This window comes from Orycteropus afer, unplaced genomic scaffold (genome assembly GCF_000298275.1).
Source record: "Orycteropus afer afer isolate SDZICR_OR568_19922 unplaced genomic scaffold, OryAfe1.0 scaffold00002, whole genome shotgun sequence".
Lineage (NCBI taxonomy): Eukaryota > Metazoa > Chordata > Mammalia > Tubulidentata > Orycteropodidae > Orycteropus > Orycteropus afer.
Genome location: NW_006921589.1, coordinates 32273502 through 32300124, shown reverse-complemented (window position 1 = coordinate 32300124; position 26623 = coordinate 32273502). Strand labels below are relative to the sequence as shown.

The window sequence follows — 26623 nt, the reverse complement described above, 5'->3', positions numbered from 1 at the left end:
GTAAATTTTGGTCAATGACATGAGACAAAGTATATGTGAACTGCTGTATGAAAAGTGAATTTACTCTGTAAATCTTCACCCAAATCCTAATAAAAAAAATAAATAAATAAGGACACAGGATATGTTTTTTAAAAGGTCAATTGTAATATATGGAAATATTCCACTCACCATCATTTTATTAAGGTTAAAGCTGCCTTCATAGTATAATCCAAACTGAGTAACTACCACGCCGTTCCCTTGACATACATCATCTTGCCACATTCCCATATACTTTTCACCCCTGCATGGAAATTTTGAAGAAAAAAGAAAACGATGGCAAGGATAAAGTGGAGGGAAAGCTGTCACGTGGGCGATGCCAACCAACCCTGCTAGCGTGGTGTCTGTTAACTTTGTTTCCTCAAACATGGGACAAAGTGATAGTAAAAGACTTATTTACTCAGAGTAATGTCTTCTAGTATGCTCCATGTACTTCTTTGATAACTTTAAAAAATTGAAAAGAAGCAAGAATGTCAAGAATTCAACTCTTAATTAATTTCACTCAAAATGTGAAAGGCAGAATCAAATCTATGCACAATTTTCTCTTATCTAAAAATTTCCTAACTTAAAAAAGAGAAATGGGGTTTACCATAAACATGGCTCACTTTTCACATATTCAAATGCAGAAAAAAATCCATTACAAAGATAAAAATAATAGTACAACTTGCCTGTTACATAATCATCAAGTTTAGTGATAACATGAAAATCTTTAAATTTCATATTATGGAAACAGTAGTAAATCACATAAAAAGGGAGTGTGTTGATACATTACATGAGTACAGAGCAAATTAGACCAAATATGGGGGCAAAAGAACCACACTCCTGTCCAAAGTTGAGTTAATTGAATTTAACTAAGCTTGATTACTGGCCTTCTGGTATGGTAAGAAGTCTCTAGTCTATGAGGGAAACCAAGCAGAAAGGTGTTTAGACGCCGTTCTACAAAAGGACGAACCTCTATCAGTTTCCCCGTCTTCACCCCCACTTTCTGTTGACTGCCTTAAAGGCTTTTCTTTGTGGAACAAACATCTGGTAGCTGTTCTGAGGCGCTACGAAGCCTTTGGGAAGCTTTAAGGAAAATGCTATCAGTGCTAATTATGAATGATCCTGATCTTATAAAGAAGTAACCTATTGTTTGGGCCACAGAAAATGGATAAAATGATACTTGTTAGGCAGGAGCACGGCTGGCCAGGTGGGTGAATGGTTAAGCTGGAGGGAATTATAAGAACTGGTCAAAGCAAGGAAGCGCCTGACCAGAGCCCATATCAAACCCCAGCATGTAACCCTTACTTACGAAAGACCCCAGCACCTGACTCTTCCTCACGAAAGCCCCCAACCATTTCCTGCCCACTATGCTAATGAAGTGCTTCAGCTCTACTTCCTGACCCCATGCTAATAGGGTGCTTTAACCTTATTAGTTCCTATAACACATACCCTGCTCTCAATCCAGTCCACTGAGGAACAGGAAAAGTAACACCATAAAAACCCTTTTCTTTCACCTGGGCGGTGCGACTTCTCAGGCCCCTCTCAGGGACCCGTGAACCTCGTCCAGGGGTGCAGAATAAACCTTTCCTTGCTCTACCTTCTGTGTCCCTTCCCTTCCTTATCATGACCTTATAATACTGAAACCCTGTTTTCTTATTAAAGAATTTTTAATACTGTCAAGATACTCAGCCTTTATAAAATTAACACTGTTTTTGGAAAAGTATAGGAGGAACCTTATTCTCACATTAAACTTTGAGATTAGAAACAGAATACTGTACCTAGTGATATCATCAAAGACACCATATCCTGCTTTCTTATCCATTACCCACTGGCCAATGAACATACTGGGAGAAGAGGAAGTCAACTTTCCACTTCGTAGGAGCCCATGACCATGACGCATGTTATCTTGAAAACAGCCTTCAAACACTTCACCAGAGGCATAACTGTGGATAGAAAGATTGGGTAAAGACCACAAGTACACTGAACTTTTATTTTCATTGCTACAAAATTTAGGAAATCCAAAACTATACTCAAGTTTCACTGCTAGTTGTAATTATTTGTTACATGATTATTTTTCACTAATCAAAAATCCCATTTTTTTTTTTTTTTAAATGATGGAGGCTAAGAAGTCAAAGACATGGGTAGTAGTTTGCAATGATACAGAAAAAAAATTGTGTGCTGACTCCCTTATGGGGAAAAGAAATACCAAGTATCTCTGAGAGGGGAGAATGATGAGTGCTATCCATATTAGGAGCTCTGGTAGCATAGTGCCTAAGGCACTTGACTGCTCACCAGAAGGCTGGCGGTTCAAACCCACCAGCCACTCCTCGGAAGGAAGGTTGGGCAATCCTACTTCCGTAGTGATACTGCCTCGGAAACCCAAGGAGGGGTCGCTATGAGTCAGGGCCGACTCGATGGCAAACAACAACAACAACAACAATCCATATTAAAGTTAAGTGATAAAAGTAAAATAAATGTATAGGCAAGACATTTAGGAGACTGAGAAAGTTATGTTTTATAAGGCTTGTACAATTTAGGTAAGAACTAAATATATGTTTTCAGTTTATGATAGGTGAGAGGTTGATTTTTAAAAGACTTTACACAGTTTTAATCATCTGAAGAGTAAAAAAGCCTATTCCTTGGCAATTCTGGCTATACAGACATTTAGGTATACATTAAGGTCTCAGAAAAAGCAACAGCGGTCCAACAACTCTTCCAATGTTATCACCTATAGATTCCTTGACCACACATTTTTCCTTCTTTCCAGTGGCCGACATAATGGTCTTCTTTGTTCAATGCCTTGTTGGGGATTCTGTATTCTCCATACCTGCCAAGGAGGAAAAAAAAATGTATTTATGACGTATTTTATCAGTATACATTTCAACAGGGAGGACACAGAAAAGATGTGCCTATAGGAGGAAAGGGGAAACAGGATCTTGGTTTAAACTAAGTTGTTTGGCTAATCTTAGAGGAGTGGAATGTCAGCCTCACTACACAGAGAGAGAGGTGTTTTTATGCCAAGTTCAACGAAAAACAGAAGATCTACATCCTGGGCTTATCTCTGCTGCTAATTAGATGTGTCGCTTTAGGCCAATCCAGAGATTCGGCTCCCCTCCATCTATAAAGTGAGGGTGGTAAATCAGATTACCTAAAGACCCTTCTCATTTTAAAAAAGCTACTAAAAAAGATTTAAAGGCATCATGAAAGTTTAGATTACCACACACAAAAAAATCACCTACTCAATTTACATAATCATCTCTTTTACATAGTAAAATAAATTACTTCTCGGGCATGACATAAAATACTTCACTGACATGAATTTATCATGTAAATATATTTACTGTGCTAAAAAAGATGTCAAGCTTACACAAAATGTCATTAGAATATCATTGTTGTTGTTGTTGTTGTTATGTGCCGTCGAGTCAAACCCGACTCATAGCGACCCCTCCTTGGGTTTCCAAGGCAGTATCACTACTGAAGTAGGATTGCCCAACCTTCCTTCCGAGGAGTGGCTGGTGGGTTTGAACCAACAGCCGTCTGGTTAGCAGGCAAGAATATCATTAGGATAATGTATCACTTGGAAGATTTCCCCTTTAATGTATCACAGACATTCAAGATGATTTAAATCTAATGAACAGAAAACTATGTCCCTTTGTGGAAAGGGGGAAGGCACTACTACTGTCTTAATAGTCTCATCAATATTACCCAAAGTTCTCAATCTTTACAGCTGAGAAATGGACCAAAAACACAGTTCCATTTTAACAGATGGAAGGCTGTGTGACACACACAGCTATCAAGGTAACCACTCGCTCCAGGTAAACCAGAGGTGGCAGTCTAGACTCCCAGCTCTCTTCATGCTCACTCATCTGCATTAGGAGGCCTAACACACTGCATCATCTCTAAACATGAAACAAAGATCTACTATGTTTGGAAAGTGACTCTGGACACAAAATATCATTTGTGGCTGAACTTGGAATTACAGTCTCTTGTTTTACACAATTTCCTTACCCATCTTCTAATCCATTCCTGAACATGCCGGAATACATCTTCCCATCAGGCCACTTCAAAATCCCTCTGAAACGCATAAGCAAAGAATGATAATGTCAACTGATGTCTTAGACAACCAATACTTTTTCAGTAATTAGTCAATCATCCTCATCCCAGGCATAAATCTTAGACATTTTCACCTGCCATGGGGCTTCCCTGAAAGCCAGCGTCCATTATAGGTTGCATCCTTTAGGCGAGGATCCTTGTAGAAAGTATATTTGGCACTGCGTGAAATGGGTGGTTCCTGCCTCTGAATGCTGCTGCCACTTCCGTAAGGTGGAAGATCAGATATTCCCCTCAAAGCCTGATCCACAGCTTGGCTTATGGCCCGTAGCCACTTAGTCTAGGAGCAAAATAGTAAATGTCAATAAGCTTAAGGCAACAACTTATCAAGCACTGGTTTAAATCCTCTTAGCTTTCCTTGGTGTAAGTAATTTTTCTGTCTCCTAATGTTCTTTCTACCACAAGGCTGGTGGTTCAAACCCACCTGCCACTCCTCAGAAGGAAGGTTGGGCAATCTATTTCCGTAGTGATACTGCCTCGGAAACTGAAGGAGGGGTCACTATGAGTCGGGGCTGACTTGACGGCACATAACAACATTCTTCCTATTAATTAATACTGGTGGTTCTCAGAATCCGTTACTATTTGTTTAAATTGATTAAATAACATTTAAAAAATTCTATCACTCATTCTAAACTGACTGCCATTGAGTTGGATCTGACTCACAGTGACCCCTCCTTGGGTTTCCAAGGCAGTATCTCTATGGAAGTAGATTGCCCAATCTGCCTTCTGAGGAGAGGCTGGAGGGTTTGAACCGTCAGCCTTCTGGTTAGCAGTCAAATGCCTTAGGCACTACACCACCAGAGCTCTCCCCAACCCCCCCAAAAAAATGCTATAGTCTTGGTTTAATGAAGATCTGTTAGATGTAACTGTGGATCACTGATCAAATAAAAACTTTCTATTTCTTCTTTACTACCACAGAGACAGAAATAGCCCAAAGACTGGAAGAAAATACAATAATGACTAACCTTTTCCTGGGGTGTTGATGCAAGAAGAGTGAACTGCTCCTCAGGTGTAGTTATCTTTAAGCCATTCCTAAAATGTTCACAAGGATAAGTATCAGTAGATACAACAATCTGTCATTACAATAGCAGTCTTCAAATACGAAAAGCAATCTGCTTATTTCAAGAGAAGGAGAATTCAATGAAATATAAATAAATGCATGCTCTGGGTTTTGTTCCCACAGTGACAGAAAAGACACAGGGTTACTCTGCTTCTGAGGATGAGGATGTGAGCAACGGAGATGCCCTTCCACTCCCTACATGAGGCCCACAGGGATAAGAGAGGGTATCCTGTTATCTTCACAACCACCACTATGTGTTGGAAGATGAGCCTCAGTGCAGAGAGCTTTGCTTCTGGTCTAAGCAAACAACCTGGGTAACAGAAGGAGAGACTAGCAGTAGGGGTGGAGGACAGGCGTAGACAAGGTACTTACACACCACCAGCTTCTTCAGAAAGTGGCTCCACCCATAATGTGGCCAAAGGGAAAACATGGTGAGTAGAGAACTGAAAGAGAACATGGAAAACTATTGAGAAAGTCCATGAAGTCCCCAGGGTCCCAGTCCACATCCCCTTCACATTAACTCATGTGGGCCCTGCAGTCTCTGCTGCATAAATGCCCTCAAATGGCTAAATCCTTGTGGGTGCCACCATCTCTGACACACAGTCCCTGTAACATGGCTATCCTTGATGGGCTTGGCCATCTCTGCTCCAAGGATCCCTTCACATGACTGACACACATTCTTAGGATGGAACAAAAAGAGCTCCCTGAAATCTGACCTGTATTATAAATACAAGCTGTAGCTAAACATTCTCTTTCATTTGATAGTATAAGAGAAATCATGATTTTTTTAATATATAAATTAATGGTATAATTAACTAAACAGGCCCAGTACTCCTCCGTTCAATGCCTCTTTGTATATATATATATATATATATATATATATATATATATACACACACACACACACACACATATATATATATATATATATATATACATATATATATACACACACACACAATTTTGTGTGTGAAAATACACACAGCAAAGGATGTACCTCTAATGCATAATCTGGCAGCACTGCTTACATTCTTCAGTCATGTAGCCATTCTCCTTGTCTTAGTTACCTATTGCTGCTATAACAAAAGTTAAAGCCACAGTGGGTGGCTTTAAGAAACAGAACCTTATTTTTCTCAGTTTTGGAGACTCGAAGTCTGAGTTCAGGGTGCCAGCTCCAGGGAAAGCTCTCCCTGTCAGCTGTGGAAGAAGGTCCTTGTCTCTTTGAGCTTCTGTTACCAGGGGATCTTCATGGGGCTTGGCATCTCTCTCCCCCATCTCTCCTTCTCTGATGCCTGTTTAATCTCTTTTATATCTCAGAGGAGACTGACTCAAGGTACATCTTATACTAATCCTATCTCATTACCACAGCAAAGACAACCCACCCCCAAATGGCATTACAACCACAGGCAGAGAGGTTAGGATTTATAACACATAGTATAACACACTTCAGTCCTTAGCACTGTCCCTCTCCAGATTCTTCTACCACCAACATATAGTCACTGCCATCCAAGCTTCTCATCTAAACTTCTGAGATGATGCTGTCAATTTATTCCCACATAAGTAAATCTTAGAGCACAATGCTCAAAGAAGCATACTTTAAGCTTAACTACTGCTGGTTCAAAGCAGACTTCCAGGAAAAGTTTTGATTTAAGGTTTAAAGATTAACTCAGGATACTAATTTCAGGTATTCATCCAGCCTCAATGGCTCCAGAAGACCAGGATCTCTTTTAAGGTTAGAAACCCAACCTACCTGGGCATGGACCAAAGCATCATTAAAGAGAATGAACCAATTCACAGAAAATCTCCCAGCATGCTGCAGAGATAAGGCTCGGTTACTGCTCTCACACAGCAGTCGACGCTCTGGCTTCCTTAAGGAATCCTAGAATGAAAAGAAAACACGAAGACAAATAATTGAAACTATTCTAACAGGCAAAGAGAAAATGAAAAAAGATGTAAGTCACAATTAGGGGAATTTATCGGTTATAGCTTAGTTTGGTGTTAAGCCTAAAGTAGATGGAACCCAAACACTTCATAAAATAAGAGATCAGAGGAGATTAAAAAGACAGGAACACTCTGAAGTCATCTTAAAACTGAACAATAGTCTAGCTAGTAAATATGGCCTGCCTTGAGCAATATGCTCTTTTAAGAACTATCTTGAAAGATTTAGATAGGAACAATTCAGAAAAGGAAGGTGAGAATAGTTGCACAACTCAAAGAATGTAATCAGTGTCACTAAATTGTATATGTAGAAACGGTTTAATTGATGGATATTTTGCTGTGTATATTCTCAACAACAAAATAAAAACTTGAAAAAAAAAACCATTTCATGAACAATTTATATAGCCTTGGAAAACCAATGGGGGGTAGCTATGAGTTGGCATCAACTCGATGGCAGTGGGCTTGGTTGGGTTTCTCATGAAACATTAGAATGGAAAAAAGCAAAATTCTAAATAAATACATCCTTTTATATTTTTTAAAAAAGAAGAAGATAGGAACAAACTAATAAAGATGAGTCTTCAGAGAGGATTCCTAGAAATGAGGAAAGGTGCTGATATTTGAGCCACCATTGCTATGGTCTTTGGGCATTTTAGAAATGGGGTCATTAAAGCATTATTGCCATGAACAGTGAGGAACACAGAAAATAACAGCAGTTGTTATGGAAATGCCTGCTATTTGCTGGAGTGATGACAACTGGCATGGCTTACCGTCATTTTTCCAGGAAAGGTCTTCCAGAAGCCCAGCGTGTATTCCGCCTCCTTCCTTTTCCTGCCGAGATGGAGAGCAAGAGACTCATAACAAGAACTGGAATCCTGCAGCTTCTGGTATTCTGGAGAAGTCTAAAGGCCAATAATTAAGGGAAAAATAAAAAATAAAAATATGAAACAATTGTCCAGAATCAGTAGTGTCAAAGTGATTCAGATATGTGTTGTACCCACCAGCCACTCCTCGGAAGGAAGGTTGGGCAATCCTACTTCTGTAGTGATACTGCCTCGGAGACCCAAGGAGGGGTCACTATGAGTCAGGCCGACTCGACGGCAAACAACAACAACAACAACAACAACAACAAGCTTAGGGAGAAAATTCTGCTTAAAAATAGATGTGATACATGAAAGGGAGGTGGGTAAAGACTGGTTTCAGAAAAATTCTACTATACACAGATACTTATGAAATAGGGGAATAACTCAACGAGGAAAGAAACAAACACAAATAGTTATCAGTGAGGAGAAAAGCAAAGAACTCGGGACAGAAGCTCACAAATGTTTTGGTCTCAGAACCCCTTTGTTTTGCTTACGGAAGTTATATGTATTACCGTTTACCATACTAGAAAATAAAATTAATAATTCTTGATTAATTTATTTCAAGATGAAATAATGTTTTAAGTGAAAAATGGCTATTTTCTAAAACAAAGAAAAAACTAGTAATGAAACTGGCATTGTTTCACAGTTTTGCACATCTCTTTTACATGGCTTAAAAGGTGACAGCAGATTTTTGTATTTGCTTTTGCGTTTAATCAGTTGTTTTTTGGTTAGAATATGTATCATAAGATATATAGTTGGAAAAGGGAGGAGCATTTTAATAGCTATTTTAAATGTAGAAAACTTCCTTTGATGATATACCACAACTTACATTGTAGTTTCTTACGGGTAGCTGCAATGTTGAGTCTGAAACCCTACCAATGAACTTTTCATACTGTGTTACAATGAAATCCATTAGTTACCATGCATTTTGTCTTAAAGTCAATTTGATCAGAAATTAATATTGCCACTCCTGCTCTCTTACAGTTGCCATTTGCTTGATACATCTTTTACCAGCCTTTGATTTTTTAGTCTGTTTTTGTCACTATCTCTAAGGTGTGTCTCTTGTAGGCAGCATATTGATGGGTTTTGTTTTCTCATCCAATCTGCAACTCTCCATCTCTTGAGTGGTGCATTTAAGCCATTAACATTCAGGGTAATTATTGATAAGTTTGAATTTGTTGCTGTCATTTTGTTATGTGTTTTTTCATGGTGTCCCTGGTTTCTTTGTTCCATATTATTTTCTGTGCTGAGCTCGTTATGTTTATGAATCACGTTATCATTTCCTTTGTTGCTGTTGTTTTAGTTAGTATATGCTGAATATTTGTGCTTGTCCTCTTTTTTATTGTGATGTGAAGGTTTATTATTTTTCTTTGAGGTTACTCTATGATTTATAATTCTATCCCCAGGTCTAGAACAGTCCATTTTAACTTTCAACTTTCTTAACTTCCTCACCATTTAGAAATTCTGTGACTACACAGTCTTTTTCCTCGTTTTGTTTGTAGTTGTCCTCACTTGCCAATTGATGTCTCTGGTTCCCTGTTTACAATCTTGTAAGCTCATTTTACTTTGGATATGTCCATAGCTGTGGTTTCTGGGTTATGTTATCTTGTGTATTAATGGTCGGTTGTTATTTGCTATTTTTGGTTCTCTGATCAAAGGACTCCCTTTAGCATGTCTTGTAAGGTTGGTCTGGTTTTAACAAATTCCCTTAGTTTCTGCTTATCTGGAAATCTCCTAATTTCACCAACATATTTGAGGGACAATTTTGCCGGGTATATAATTCTTGGTTGAAAATTTTTCTCTTTCAGGGTTTTATATATACCATCCCATTGCCTTCTGGCTTGCATAGTTACCATGCATTTTGAATAGATCTTTTACCCATGCATGATTCTGTAACACCATGTATTGGTCATTTGGAAAATATTGCTTCCCTGAGTTACATGGGTCTTCCAATTGCTCACACATTATACAGTATTAGAACCAATCTTACTAGAAAAAGTTTTTTAAGTATTGGAAAGATGTCAGGCTTACAATGGTAGATATGTTTTCCAAAATCCTTATTTTTGTTTGATAGCTCAGATTCTATCATTGGCAATAAATACTATTAGTTGTTTTCGTTGAAGTGACAGACTAATTTATTCATTTTTGAGAAAATTTCTGCCAAATGCCCAAATCAGAATAACCACAGTTAACCTGCTCATGTTTTCTGGGGGAAAAAAAAAAAAAAAAAAAAGCAGCTAGTTCAGCTCTCAAACAATTAAACAACTACATTGTTTTCCCTTGAGATAACCACCATACTTTGTATGCAGCACAACTGCTTTACACGTATGTCCCATTTTATCACAGGAAATAGTAAAAAGATGTGTACTTGATGGCTGAGATTAAATAAAATCAAAATTTTTACTGCTTAATCAAGAACATTTTTAATGCATTTTATTGAAATATAATTTATGTATAGTGAAATACATAAAACTAAAGTGGCATGAGTCAATTTTTTTTTGCAGTATCCCCCTCCCATAACCAACAAAGAAAGTTTCCTTCCATAAATAAACCTTTCCTTGACTTTTTACAATAATGAATTTATACTGTATTTGTCCTCCAAGTTCATCCACATTATGCAGTGTTTTGTAGGTTCTACATTATTCTTTAGTGTTGCATAGTATTCCACTGTGTGTATGTACCATAGTTTGGTTACCCATTCTTCTGTTGATGGGCACCTAGGTTGTTTCCATCTTCTTGAATGCATATATTCTCATCTTTCAACATACCAGGAAAATTCTCTTCCAACAAATCTTCGACAATTTTCTCTGTGGTTTTATTTGTCTCCTCCTGTTCTGGAATGCCAATTACATGTAAGTTATTCTTTTTGATGGTATCCCACATGAACCTTAGGCTTTCCTCATTTTATTTTGATCTTGTTTCTGACTGATTCCTTTCCAAAGTACTTAAGAATTTGCCTTCAATCTCCCTAATTCTGTCTTCCATTGATTCAATTCTACTCCTTTGCCTATTCAATGTGTTATCTATTTCTGAAAATTCAGTATTAATCTTCTGGACTTCTGTCTGTAGATTGTGTATCATTTCTAATTTTTCATTTATTTTGTCATTCTGTTCTTACATTGTCTTTTGAAATTGATCTAGGGTTTTCTCTGTGTTTTCCTCAATTTTGTCAGTGTTTTCCTTGCTCTCTCAATTCATTGAAGGTACCTAAATATAATTCCTTTGAATTCCTCATCAGGGAGTTCCAGTGCTGGATCTTCCTCGGGGATGTGTTTTGCATCTGTATCCTGGTCCCTTGTTTCTCCTGCTTTATCTTGCTTCTTTGTGTGGACTGTGGTGGTCTGTTGTCTCTGAGGCATTGTGTTGTTTTTGTGTTTATATTTAATTGGTGATTGCATGTTGGAGTGACTTGCCCACGATTTTTGTTTTCTTTCGATGTTATCTATGTAAGCAGGGTACTGTGCTGTGCTCCTCTATTCGCTAGTTGGCAGCACTTACACACTCACCATCTGTCTCCTTTCCCACTGTCAGCATCCCATATGTCCCTGCCGACCTTTGCAAATGGAGCCTCTTCTTAGGTTCTGTTTTCATTCAGATTTTTGCACTAGCTGGTACCAAATCCACTTCTGCATACTTCCTTTCAAAGCTCAGGACTTCAGAATTATCTTCTGTATCTCTGTCAATTGGTTTCTATTTTCTTTGTTGAAGAGGATCTGTGTAGCTTGTCTGCTTAGTCTGCCATCTTACCGGAAGTCCTTCAAAACGAACACTCTTAAGTGAAACTGGGATTTCTGTTTTGTTTTTTAACTGCAAATGTATGGTGGTTGAGAATGTAATGATTACTGGTAGTTTGGTACTATACCTAGGTTGCTGCAAAGGCGCCTGTAGTTTTACCCACCTTTGGTTTCACACCATCAGTGCAAATGTCAACACAGTGAAAAAGGCAAATAATGTTTCAGTATTGCCATAAAGGGAGCTCTGGTGGCCTAGTGCCTAAGACATCTGACTGCTAACCAGAAGGCTGGTGGTTCAAACCCACCAGCCACTCCCTGGAAGGAGACCGGGCAATCTACTTTCACAGTGATACAACCTCAGAAACCCAAAAAGGGGTCGCCATGAGTTGGATCCAACTCAAGTGCAGTGAGTTAAGAGTTTTTATTGTCATAAAAAACAGTTTTGACCTTGGTAAGCCCCTGAAAGGGTCTCTGGAATCCCTAGGTCTGGTGGACCATGCTTTGAGAAGCGCCTGCTGGGAGAGGATATAACTGCTGTGCCATGTGGAGAGTGAGCACAAAAAGTAAGATGAAAGGGTGATCTCATGTATCAGTAGTTCCATTTCACAATTCTTAGAGTAATTCACTTCCATTTTCCCAGTCATTTAAGATGCATTTAACGAGTGTTTACTACATACTCAGAATATTTTTCTGAATGCTCGAGACTAAACAAAATAATAAAGCATGATCTTTGTCTAGTGGAAGCTTATAACTAAGCAGAAAAGATAGAAAAACATACACAATACCAGAATGCAGTGGTTTTGGCAATAAGCTACTGGTCAGAGAAGACAATAAAGTGAGTAAGAGAATGTACTCTGGAGCCAGAGTACCTTGATATCAATCCTAGCTCTGCCACTTCTCAACTGTGCCTCAATTCTCTCATCTATAAAACGGAGGTAATAATACCTATTTCACAAGGTTGATGTTGGGATTAAATGAATAGATATAACATGGAAGGCATTCAATTAATATTAGGTGTTAATTCTATTTTTATCTGGAGAAGATATGTAACTACACATACAGGCATGCATATACACACACACACAATGATGTCTAGGCTACATCTTAGACTTAACTAAATTAAAATTTCCAGGGATGGAACACAGGCAAGTGGTTTTGAAAAAGCTCCCACTGATGATTTTGATACCTAACCCAGGTAATGGCCACTGATACAAAGTGCCAAGTGAACAAGGGAGAGAGGAAGTGCTAACAAAGCACACAGAGAAAGGAATTCTTAGCAACAGAAAGAGAATGGAGGAGGGTATAGTCAGAGATAGCATGAATGGACTGAACTGTGCACTCCAAAAATATGTGCTGTAATCCTAACCTCTATGCCTGTGGTTATAATCCCATTTGGGAATGGGTTGTTTCTGCTATACTAATGAGGCAGGATTAGTGTCGAATGTGTGTTTAATCAATCTCTCAGAAAATATAAAAAGAGCAGATCAAGAAAACAGAGATGGGAGAAGACAGATGCCATGCCACCTGAAGATGATCAAGGAACCAAAGAAGAAGGACCTTCCCCCAGAGCTGAGAGTGAGAAAAAGCCTTCCTCCAGATCTGGTACCCTGAATTCAGACATTTAGCTCTTAAACAGGAGCTCTGGTAGCGTAGTGCCTAAGGCATTTGACTGCTAACCAGAAGGCTGGCAGTTCAAACCCACCAGCCACTCCTCGGAAGGAAGGTTGGGCACTCTACTTCTGTAGTGATACTGCCTTGGAAACCCGAGGAGGGGTTGCTATGAGTCAGGTTCGACTCGACAGCACGTAACAATAACAACAACAAGAAGCCTCTTAAACTGTGAGAAAATAAATGTCTGTTTCTTAAAGCTACTCATTTGTGATATTTCTATCATAGCAGCACTAGATAACTAAGATAGGACTTCACTGTGAAAGTGACTTCTGACCTCAAAGGTGAAGATGGAAGGAGGAGTCTTCAGGAAGGAAATATAGCTCTTTCAGTTAACACTGAAACCAGACTAACAAAAAGGCCCACAGACCACAGAAGAACCAAATGCAGAAAGCCCAAAGCAGTTCCTGGGCCACTCTGGAGATGGACTGTTAAGATCAAGAGATCCTTCCCATGATTAAAATGGTTCTAAATCTACAAGGGACCCTAGAGTCATCGGAGCCTCTCTAGGAGCCTTCAGTGTAGAAATAAGATGAAATCACGTATCAGTATAATTTCAGAAGTGAATGTCTCAGCTTTAACATGCATCCATATCCTAGAGTGGTATTTAGGAATCCACTTAACAAATTTTATGTAGAAACTGGACTAGTTAACATTTGAGAAAATCCTGTAATCCTGAGATTTCACCTATCATACACCTAGCATGAGTCTATCGTGAATCAGGCCATGCAGTAACTCCACTGCCTTACAGTATGTGCAGGTATACAGAAAGCAAGGGATTTAAAAAGCTTTGAGCAACTTATACTCAGGATGCACTCAATAAACTTTGACAACTATCAGATGAGAAGCACTCATAATTAAGTCTCAACCTTACACAAGGCTGGTATGATCTGAAGTGGAACCTGAATTTGTAACAAAGAAAACTACATTTATCTATGGTCATACTTTCCTCTTTCATTTCTGTGAAGAAAAATAAATTTAATTAGACACATAAAAACTAATATTAAATTAGCTGAGCTCCAGATTTTATGATGGCATAATCCAAACTAACAAGCTATTATGATCCTTAGAGTATCCCAAGTGGGTATATATGGGTGCTTACCACTTCAAAACAAGTAGCAAGCTTTAGCAAAACTTTTGCATAATTATGAAGTCTTCTGATTGGCAAGAAAAACAAAGTATTCAGTATTTCCATCAACTGAGTATTTTCATCATTCACTTCTGATAAACCTTGTAACAGCTCCTGATTTTTATTTAGGAAATCACTGGAGGTAGAGGAAGAAAGAAATTCAGTTAGTCATTTTGGTGTAGATAATATATATATGACATTGAATAGGAAATACTTCACTAGATAGTAACTTTTTCAGAACACATATTTTTAGGTGTTAAGAAAACAGTAAGAAGATAAACACAATGAAAAAAAGTTAAATATCATTTAAAGAATTGCTCTAGATACAAAATGGGATTTTTGAGTATACAAAGTAGGAACTTGTAATAGTGGTAATGCTAACCCTAATTAGAAATGGTTAATTAGAGAGTTGTGCATTACCTTCTTAGGAAATGAATCATGCATCTGAGTTTCAGGGGAGACCAGCTGACAACAATACTTGTTAATTTCACAGCCCAAAGTCATAGCAATAAATGGCAAAACTAATTGGTCTAATCAGTTATCCTAAACGAAAAACAAAACTCCTTGCTCCAACAGCAACAGGTATGGAATATTTAAATACTCGTAATTTTCTCTCTTTTCCTTCAATTGTTGATCACCTAGTAAGAATTTACTACAGGAAAGTAATAAAAAGCTGTAAGAACCAGTATTATAATGAACAGGAAACAGTAAAGCAAATTGCATGTGAAGATTTCAATGCTGAGCTCTTCAAAAGTATTTCAAAACTAAAGCTGACGTTTAGTTTTTATATGTTCTTTAAGGTTTTACTACAAACTTTAATGCTGATTAGTAACCCAATGAGACTATGCTCATCAGACTTAAATATACCTAAAATACTTAGAGGGTTTGTAGAGTTGGTGGGACAGAATAGTAATAATCATCTGCCAGTTACTGAGCAACTCCTACATGCTAAGTACTACTCTGAGAGCTTTACAAAATTACACTACAATTCTTACCTACAAGGCCTTAAACAAGACACAATTTCACAACTGTGAAAGGCAAGAATGTGTTACTTTATAATCCCTTAGAGAACCACAGAGTAAAGAGATGTTTAACTCAGAAATTTGAACTGTTACCTTGGAAGGATGGAATTAAAACACGTAGTACTTCCAGGAACCCAAACGTTCAATAGCACAAATCTGATTGTTTCACAATGTCCCAGATTTTTATGTGTATTTGACTTGTCCTTCTGAGTGGACCTGGTGGTGTAGTGGTTAAGGCATTCAGGTGTTAAACAAACGGTTGGTGGTCCAAGCCCACCAGCTGTTCCGTGGGAGAAAAATGGGACAGTCTGCTTCTGTAAAGATTTACAGCCTTGGAAATCCTACGGAGGCAGTTCTATTCTGCCCTATAGGGTCATTATGAGTTGGAATCAATTCCATGGAAGTAGATTTGGTTTGGTTTATGTCCTGATATTCCTACTTCTCGCTCCTCATTCCACTGCTGAGATCGGCTGAGGATACTCATTTAATCCTACAGAAGTGTTCTGCTGTGACTTGCTCCTGAGAAATGACAGAGGTAAGACAAGGTGAATACATATTGCCTCTGATCTTATTTCTCCTGGATGTTCTGGGATGTGTACCCAGTCCACACTGTACCAGAACTGTTCTGGTTTTTGTGAACCCCACCATTTTCCCCATGTCTTTGCCTATGTCTGTCCTCAAAAGAGGCCTTGGTATACTCTCAGGAAGTCTGAAACCAGAGTCTGTTCAGCCTATCTTCTCTTGGGCAATTTTTATCTACTAGTGACATCTTTCCTTACATGGCTAGGTTTGTGTTTGTTACTCTGATTTTAAAACAAAAATATTGTTTAGAGACTCCATACTTGTTGTCTAAAGTACAAAGGAAAGTAAGAAAATTATTAGCACAAAAGTCAGATTATTTGATAATCTGTGAGCAGTGTTTGGGGGAAGAGATCATGATTGGGGGTATCTAGGGTACTGACAATATTCTACTTATTAATTTAAATCATGGATACAAGGTTGAGCACATTAATTTTATTATACTTTAAATGACAATTATTTGTTTTACATTCTTTTATATGTATGACATATTGTATAGCAATTTTAAAAATCTGAAAATAAGGATGCTTAAAATGATAAAAAGATATTTTAAAAGGTATACAAAAGATTAAAAAAAAAAGAATAAGCATATTTAGAATTTTTCAGAATTGATCAAAGACATAAATCTTCCAAGAGCAAGAATGAAAAATAGAGTATCACTCTAGTTACAGTAGGAGCTCTGGTGGCCTACTGCCTAAGGCATTTGACTGCTAACCATAAGGCTGGTGGTTCAAACCCATCAGCCACTCCTTGGAAGGAAGACTGGGCAATCTACTTCTGTAGTGGTACCACCTCGGAAACCCAAGGAGGGGTCGCTATGAATTGGATCTTACCTGACAGCAGTGAGTTTCGTTTTTTTAATAGTTACAATAGAAGTGAAAACATCTTAAGACAATGCCAAGAGTATTATGCCAATAAAATTGAAAATGAGGATGCAACGAACAATTTTCCAGACTATAAATAACTAAAACCATAAAAAGAAAGGCGCTCTGGTGATGCAGTGCCTAAGGCATTTGACTGCTAACCAGAAGGCTGGCAGTTCAAACCCACCAGCCACTCCTTGGAAAGAAAGTTGGGCAATCTACTTCCATAGTGATACCGGCTCAGAAAGTGAAGGAGGGGTTGCTATGATAGACTTATTCATTAAAGAAACTAAATCAGAAGTTTAAAACTACCGACAGGAATTGCCCCATAAAGGCCATTCATTTTTATAAAGGATACTTCCAAATCTTCAAAGTGCAGGTAATCCCTATCTCATATAAACTACTGCAGAAAACAAAAAGGAGGGGAAGCTCCCCAACTAAAGTAGATTGCCTAAGCCTCCTTCTGAGGAGTGGCTGGTGGGTTTGAAGCACCAGCCTTCTAGTTAGCAGTCAAATGCCTTAGGTACTATGCCACCAAAGCTCCCTAGTGAAATCTAATAAGCAAAACTGGGCAAGTTCAAAAAGAAGGAAAATCTCACTCATATAGATATAATAACCTTAAATATTATCAAACTAAAACCAGCAATGTATTAAAAAATACCTGATTATCAAATAAATTGATCTTAGGAACTCAAGAATATTTGACATTTTAAAAAATCAATTCCTATTTAATTTTTAGGAATAGAAGAAAGCTTTTCAACATGTAAATGAAATCTACCAAAAACTTAAAATAATTGTTCTTAATGGTGAAACAGTAAAAGTACTCCCTTTGAAATAAGCAATGAGATAAGGATGTTATTACCCCTTCTATTAGGGTGTAAGATCAAAGGCAAACATGGCATAACATTCACGTCTGTGAAATCTGGGCTGCTGTGTGCCGTCAAGAAGATGCCAACTCACACTGACCCTGTATGACAGAGTGCCCCACAGAGTGCACACCTTTCCAGTATAAGTCTTTACAGGAGCAGATCGCCAGGTCTTCTCTCTTGTGGAGCTGCTGGTGGGTTCATACTGCCAACCTTTCAGTTAGCACCCAAGCACTTAACCATTGCACTACCAGGAAATATTTCATTAATAAAGTATACCTGAATTTCTTTACATTTGACTTGGTTGTAAGATCAACACTTGAGAAACTAGGCTGTTCAGCATTATTGGCCTCATTTAGGGGACTTTTATACTTATTATTTATGCAGAAGCTAAATATAAATACAAAATATTTGTGAAAAACTTTGCACTTTCCTGTGTACCGTAACATACATTATCTGTTCCTCAAAGCAGAAGAGAGAGCATTCTCATTTTTCAGATGGAAAATAGTAGGGTAGTGAGGTGAGGAGATTTCCCCAAAATCTCAGCGGTAGTAAGTAGCAGCATTAAAGAAGGACCCAGCTCTTATGTCTTTTAGTTCAGTGCCTTCTCAATACTGTCCTACTTCTAATGATAATCAGGGACTAGTAGTAGCACCTCGTCCTTTGTAAGAGACAGTGAAAATCTACATTTTGACTCAGTTGGTAAAGTGACCAAGACAAAGCCCTCCCTGGGCACTGAGAAACAGAACACTATAAAACAGGATCTCAGGTTGTTAGAATGATAACCAGAAGGTATGTATTTGCTTACATGGCAGGCTTAGCAAGAAGCTGGAATCCTCCCATAACCAGGAAATTTGTAATAGATGTGCAATACCTTGAGCAAAAAGAAAACACAAGTATGTTAGTGTTAAAACATAAATTAGTTCTTGAGAGTTTTCGAACAAGTACCTGGAACAGATACTTCCTGGTATATCACCAATGAAGAGTTTCAGAACTTTTGTGATGTCAATATTCATGAGCTGCAAAGGTCTGAAGAGAAAGGCAGGTCATGTGATAACATAATAACCAGGGGAGGAAATGACATTTTAGTAATGATATTAAAATAGAAAATTTTAAAAGACCTAAAGCTATGCTGGAATTTACTTTGTAGATTTTACTTAACAAACTTGAGAACGTATGATTGAACTCATTGGATTTTTTTAATGTAAAATTTCTTGATCTCCATTTCAGGTTTCCCAATTAACTCTTCAGAAATGAACAGTAGAGATGGTAAGAAAACATGTTACAATGAGCTTGAATGAGACAGCATTAGAAAATTTTGATTGAGTACTGATACACTGCTAGAAAATAAGTGTTGATATATTGCTTTGAGCCATCTACATTTCTTCCATGCTCCTGGACTAACAAATGGAATTGAGACAGAAAGTAGGTTTTACAACTAGAAGGGGGATTCCAATTAACCTTAGTCTACGGTACCAAAATAAGAGTATTTCAAGCATAAAGCCTGAAGTTTCACGAGAAGAAAAAGAAGTGAAGAAGAGAGATTGAGATAAATAAGACAAAAAAGGAAAATTATACCTTAATTAAAAGCTTAAATTTTCATGCAACAAAATAAAATCAAGTTTAAAAAAAAGTTAAGATGAAATTATCTTACTTTTATTTTTCATGTCTAAAAAAGGATGGATTTAAAGACTCAAACCAGGTTATTTTCTTTCAGTCAGTGAATTTAAATATATTTGATTTTTCTGGGAACTAAAATCACATATACATACACATACAAATATGTATAAGTCTGAAAGACAATACACGAAAATGCTCAACAATGGTTATTTCTGGTGGTTGGATTATGGGAAAGTTTAAATACCTTTTGATTACCTGTATTTTATAGCTTTAAAAATAAATATACATTGTTGCTGTTGTGAGTGGCCGCCAAGCCTACTCCTACCCGTGGTGACCTCATGTGTCAGAGCAGAACTGTGCTCCATGGGTTCGTAAGGTTGTGACCTTTTAGAAGCAGGTTGCCAGGCCTGTTTTCCAAGGTGCCCCGGTGGTTTTAAACCTTTCAGCTAGCAGGCGAGTGCTTAACTATTTGTGTCACCCGGGGAGCCAAACATACATCACTTCTATTATAAATAACAGAAAGGAAATACCAACAGAACATGAAATCCCCAAGGGCAAGTATTTTCATTGGCTCCACGCTGACTGCAGAGCTTTGCATGATGCCTGGCACTTAGTGGTCCCTCAGCCAATATTTGTTTGACAGATGAGGTATGAGTAATAAAGAGTAAAACTTATACTTCAGATCAAAGCATGTCCTAATATAAATTAAAGTAACATTTAAATTATGACTGGCGTCAAAATGTCAAAATACAAATTAAGAAAAAGTGAAGAATGTTTCAAGTTAAGTTTTCAAATATACTTGGGATTTTTCACTTGAAAAAAACAGGGGGAAAAAACTTGAATAACTGTCTCAAGTTTTACTAAGAAAATGTCTTTATTTTTAAAGTAGTCTGATCTTTATACCCTTCATTTACACAACAGTAAATAACAGACATCAGAACAGCTCCAAATTTATAACCATCAGTTGGTCTTAATTTGTTTAGTTACTATTTCCTCAAATTTGAGTATAATTTACTTAACAAAACAAAACTGTTCTCTAAAGGACAGATTTATTATAGTACATTTTATGTGAAATAAGCAACTAATACCAATCATTCTGCTAGAATATAGAAGAAAATATAAAATTTCATTATTTCTAAACCTTTTCTATGTTCCCTTAGAAGAAACTAAATTTTAACAATGCAAAACAACAGCTGGTTTAAGATTAAAACACTGCTTTGCAATTTCTATTACCTTATATTAATCTCCCTAATCTAGTCTCTTCTGATTAAGGAGCTGTTCTCCTTGGCAGAATAACCCTGTAGAGACTGAACATGACACGGGACTGGATACTTGCTCTGTATAACTATCCAAGAAGAGACTTGCATGCTTCAGAATGACCAAACTCCTGGCTTCCTTTATCCCATGAAGGAAGCTGCTCAGTGAGGTTCCATGCTGACCAATTAGGTAGCAGAGCTTGCTGAACCGACTTGCCACCTCCTGCAACAGCTGGACTGTAGCTGCAGTGCCCAAATTTTCTGTAACAAAATAATGATGGTGATAATGAGGATGATGGTGACTTAAAGGATTTATAGTACATCAGACTATTGATTATTTGAGTAATTTCTTATCATCAAGATGATAAATTCCCCTTTTCTATAAACACTTTATACGTTGAGATGTCATTTCAACTTGTGTGCTGTTGAGTTGACTCTGACTCACAGTGACTCTATACGACAGCAGAACTGCCCCACAAGATGCCCATGTTTGTAATCTTTACAAGAGCACACTGTCAGGTCTTTTCTCCATGGACCAGCTGGTGGGTTTGAATCACCAACCTTTTGGTTAGCAGCTGAGTACTTAATCACTGAGCCACCAGGCTCTTTGTAATCTCAACTATGGAACACAAATAATTACAGTGTTAAGGAAAATAACTCCAGAAATCACAGGGTCCAAGGTCTGAGGAGCTTGTTAAAGACATATTCAAGGGTCCCTAAAAATTCTGATTCAGTAGGTCTGGGTTAAGATCCCAGGATGGATATTTTAAAAAGGAAATAAAAAGCTTTCCAGGTGATTTTGATGATTAACCAAATTTGAAGATCATGGAGCTAATCTAATCCTCCTCTCATTTAAAGATAAAGTAATCTGAAACCAACAAAAGGGAAGTGAATTATAGGCACACCTTGGAGTGTGGCTTAGGTTCCAATCCACAATCTGGAATTCAATTCCAGATTTTACAATATAGCAAAATTGCAAGTCACACGAATTTTTTGGTTTCCTGCTGCATATAAAAGTTACATACCGTAGCCTATTAAGTGTGCACTAGTATTATGAAAAAGTTTGAAATATTGTGAGAATTACCAAAATGTAACAGAGACACAAAGTTAGCAAATATCGTCGGAAAAATGGTGCCAACAGACTTCCTTGACACAGGGTTGCCACACACCTTCCATGTGTGAAAAATGCAATTACTGCAAAGCTCCATAAAACAAGGTATGCCTGTATCTAATTTCACACAACAGGAGAGTGATAACCAGGAATTAAATTCACTTCTGTACTTACATCTTGGTTAACACTTCCAACTGTGTGTACTGGCTTCTGCCCTTCTAACCCTTCAGTGTGTATAGAAGGCATCCAACAATCCGACTGCCTAGGCTGCTCTGAACCTGTGTGGAGGGCTTCAGGAGAGCATTTGCTATTCCTGAATCCAAAGGTCCTGATTTTTAGGACTTCTTTCTAAGCAGTGAGGCTAATGAGTAGACCACGTAAGACCAACACAGAATCAGGAACCAGAAGAGGTAAAGGCAGATCTCATTTCATTTCAGAGTAATTCAAGAACTGCACAGCTTAGAGAAATCTTTTTTCAGTCTTCATCTTTAAGTCTTTTTCTTGCCAAAGTCCTGAGATGTTGGATCCACCCAAAGAAGGGGAATTTACAGAACAAAGAATTATAACAATTTAAAAGGCAAAATACATTTAAAAGCGAAAACAAAAACTAATGCAAACAGTCACCAACTTACAAAGGGACTGAATTCAGAAAGTTAAGTTAGTTGTTTAAAAAGTACATGCTCCTCCATTAGAAATACCACACAAGCCAGTGTCATCCTAAGGTGGTAAAACAGTTGTACTAACAGGGCAGATTTAAGTACTAGAGAATTAGGCTGAATTCTGGGTCCTCAAAACGGCAGTCCAAGGAATGTAGGTGAGAAAAAGAGAAAGCAAGCTTCCTCTCCCTTTACTAAGTACAGGGCCAAACTCAGGAGAAATTTTGATATAGGGGAAATTTGTCTTCAATAGCCTCCTCATTCTGCATTCCTTTCTAAGCTCTAAGACAACTTCTCCCCAGATACTTCTCCTCACATACAGTAAACCTGGACAGCAGCATCCCATCTAGGACTACTGTACTCCACGTCCTCTGTACTACTTCCTTACCTCCCATCCCTCTTTGTAGCTGATTTCAGCTAAGAAAGGGAAAATTAAATTCAATCAATTCATACTAATGGAGGCTAAGACAATTAATACTCCCATGGATACCCACAATTTCAAGAGACTATTTGTGAGTTCAAATAAATCTCTACTTAACTAAAATTTAAAGAACTCTTACAAAGAAAATGAAAAGTCAGGTACTATCATGGAAAATATCTTCGGATGAGTGAGTCTATACATGCTGTTTGGAACTCTAACTTCAAGGCTCAACTCTCCTAAAGCTGTTATTGCTTCTCTACTGTGAATTTTTAAAAGCCCCAGTTTCTACCTCCACAAGGACTCCCCTGACAGTAGAAGCAGCTCTAGGTATGATAGAATAAAGCAGGGGCAGCTGGGTCATGACAAACAGGAAACTGTAAAATGCTATCTGCCTGTGTACAAAAGACAATAGGGGAAAAAAATGAGTAATCCATAACTCAAATATATAGATAAAAAAAGAGAACAGATAAAACAACAGCCCTGTGATTTGGGAGCAAATGGGGGGGTAGGGAGTGTTCTACTTACCTAAACTGAGAAGAGGCCTGAGAATCTGAGATTTGATGTCACTCAGTTTTGAATAGAACCGTCTTTCTGTAGTAGCCAACTCATGGAGACTAGCAATATACCCCATAATGTTTCGGTCCACCAAAGTTAGAAAGTTATCTTTTCCTGCTGTCACTTTGCTTACGTACCCAAGCTGAAACGGAAGAGAAGAGAAAGATTAAAGATAAAATATATTTCACTAATAGCAATTTGGTGCCTTGAAGCAAACTCATACCAGCTAGTGAGGGCCAATCATTAAATATTCAGGACATCTGCAAGCTGGTTATTAAACTACACGTAACTGGAAATCAGCCACGGTAAAAGTGTCAAAAACTTGGCAAACACTTTTTTTTTTTTTAAGCTGGCTTACCAGTACACCACTGTTCCATATGTATACATAGATCTAAAATACAGCATAAAGGTGATTTTCTTTAAAAGTGACTTTTTGTCCCTTACCAGTGGTACTACTGAACAAAATTGTTCAGTTGAAATCAACTTGATGGCAGTGAGTGAGTGTGAGTGTATCTTCACTTATCTTTATGAAAGCAGGTAGCCAAGCTGCAGACCTAAAAGACTATTAGCATCCCATGGTAACCAAAGATACAAATTAGAGCCTTGTCCCTTCCATCAGGCTATTTCATCCTTTATCTGGATTGTGGACTCGTTCATGGGGAATGTGGACCTAAGGTCAACAACAACGGTCAATAAGCAGGCCTGGAATAACCAGCTAGAATTTGGCCATTGCTGCCATTAGTAAGAAAGATCTTGTTCCTATACATGCACAGCTTACAGTCATAGCCAGAAAATACAAACAAAAAGAATAAAAACAAATCATAGGGTTCATCATTCAATAAGAATAAAAATTCAGAATATATTAGCTTTGAGAGTAATTTCCTTCTGTCATGTCACTCTGTAGACGTGAATTACTTCAATGGCAAAAATAAAACCAGACATGGGCCTATGGTATAAGTTCATGAAAGACAGACAGAAAGTAGGAAAGTTGAAAGTCAGATCTACACATAAAAAGGAAGGGGATAAACAACAGTAAATAAAAGGCTGAGAGCAGGGAGGAAGCAGTGGGAGAGAGAGTAATGTCAGTAGACTTTCAGGTCTGCCACTAGCCCATCCCATGGCCTGAATTTTTACTCTCCACTTATACTTGGTAATACTTATGCATACACATAAATAATTACAAAAGTGGACTTTCCATGTGTGACAGAATGTGGGCTTTGGGATCCAATTTTCTGTTCACCTTACTACAGGAGAGAAGCACTGGAGTCTTAGTACCACTGTGATTCTCTGGAAGGCTATCACCTTCTGCAGGGTCCTGCCGACCACTGTAATATAATCCAGGTTGGAAATCTTCTGTATCCACCAAAAACAGGGAATAATCCTGGCCTGCAGCTACACTCCAGACTCCATTTTCACCATTTATCTGCAACGACAGCAAGATACTCTCTGTGCAAGATGAAGGCAATCAGGCAAAACTTTAGATCCATAAGAACTGAAATGCTAGGTTCCTTCAACAGGCATGATGCAAAGTCAGTCATATCCCAGAGGGCAGAACTCACCCAGGAACATGCCCAATGAAATGCAGAAGAGATGAAGGAGAAAGCAGGAATCCTTTACTCAACTTTTAAATTTAGAATTGGATTGTTTTTATAAAAATCTGAAAAACTGGAATTTAAAAAGAAAAAAACCACAAATCTGATTTGTTTGCTATAATCAATGGTCCCAGAAACTTCTAGAATACTATCTGGCAAGTAACACACACCTCGGCTGCCTTTGTCCACCCACATTTAGTTATGTGCACAAAATCAAGATAAAAATAAAACAATGCAATAAAGCTAAATTCCCCTCCAGTCACACTAAACCCTTGGGAGCTAAAATTTAGTCTTCCCATTTGGAACTCACTACCTCTCTAGTGTAACTTGACTGTGCAGACTCCCAGGATCTTGACACTGGCAGTACCCCTGTGATGGTTAATATTATGTGTCAACATGGCTAGGCTATCATTTTCAATGGTTTGGCAGACATTGACTGACTGTAATCAATTTTACAATGTAATCACTTCCATGAAGAGATCTGACAGGAGCAGTCAATAAGTTGACAGGGGAGTTTCCTTAAAGGTGTAGCCTGCGTCTAGTATATAAATGGATCTTCCAGCAAGGCTCTTTCTCTCTTGGGATTTTGCATCCAGCTGAGCTTCATCTGACTTCTAGTTTTGGGGCTGGGAGCCGACAGCCTGCTGTCTGACCTGCTGATGTTGACTTCATCAGTCCCTGCAACCACATGAGTCAGGAGAAGGCTCCAACCTGATGTCTGACCCATGGATTTGGGACTTACCAGATTCTACAACTGTGTGAGCCATTTCCTTCAATTAAATCTCTCTATATATATTTATACATACATATTTCACTGGTTTTGCTCCTCTAGAGAACCCAGCCTAAGACAACCCCTAAGAAACTTAGCTACATAGATACCCTAGATCATCAAAACACACAGACGTTATAAATATACAATTTCCTCAATTTTTTAAGTAAGTTATGGACAGATACAAAGGGTTACATTTTAGAATTCTGTAATAAGCTGCTGTGAAAGTTATCAAGTTCACAAAAGTACCTTTGCAAGACGAGGAACTGTTGTTGGAAAATCGGAATGTCCAAGCTGACCAAATGTATTGCTACCCCATGAGTAAACCTATCAGAAAACCATAAGACAGTAGGTAAGAACTTTGAATCTGATTTTTTATTTCATTCTGTACTTATTATAATAACTTTTACATACATATATATATATATACGCTATTAAATATATATTTAGTATTTGTGTGTGTGTGTATATAGCCACTCCTCAGAAGGAAGATTGGGCAATCTACTTCCGTTGTGATACTGCCTTGGAAACCCAAGGAGGGGTCGCTATGAGTCGGGTCCAACTTAACGGCACATAACAACAACAACAACGTATATAAATGTATGTGTAAACATATCTATATATATCTACAGTTACAGATAAATTAGTTATACTATTCTTCCTACTCTTTAAAATGGCAAATATTAAGAAAATTCATTTTTAAATTAAGACCAGAGGTAATGAATAGGTAGAGTGCCTAGGAGCTCTGGTAGCATAGTGCCTAAGGCACTTGACTGCTAACCAGAAGGCTGGAGGT

The 26623-nt window shown here is 37.9% G+C and overlaps 1 protein-coding gene across 1 annotated transcript in view; it reads right to left on the bottom strand.

Annotated features, from left to right (window-relative positions):
* ALS2 (alsin Rho guanine nucleotide exchange factor ALS2) overlaps positions 1-26623 on the bottom strand; it is a 67831-nt gene that overhangs the window by 19530 nt on the left and 21678 nt on the right. Inside the window, exons 7-21 of the mRNA XM_007935123.2 lie at positions 26077-26154; positions 24707-24889; positions 23437-23608; positions 20804-20984; positions 18656-18721; positions 14491-14653; positions 7894-8025; positions 6939-7067; positions 5561-5631; positions 5094-5160; positions 4206-4408; positions 4027-4092; positions 2747-2845; positions 1797-1961; positions 169-280 (exon numbers count right to left, since the gene is read on the bottom strand). Coding sequence (XP_007933314.1) covers positions 169-280; positions 1797-1961; positions 2747-2845; positions 4027-4092; positions 4206-4408; positions 5094-5160; positions 5561-5631; positions 6939-7067; positions 7894-8025; positions 14491-14653; positions 18656-18721; positions 20804-20984; positions 23437-23608; positions 24707-24889; positions 26077-26154 — 1887 coding nt within the window. The remainder of the gene's footprint in view (positions 1-168; positions 281-1796; positions 1962-2746; positions 2846-4026; positions 4093-4205; positions 4409-5093; positions 5161-5560; positions 5632-6938; positions 7068-7893; positions 8026-14490; positions 14654-18655; positions 18722-20803; positions 20985-23436; positions 23609-24706; positions 24890-26076; positions 26155-26623) is intronic.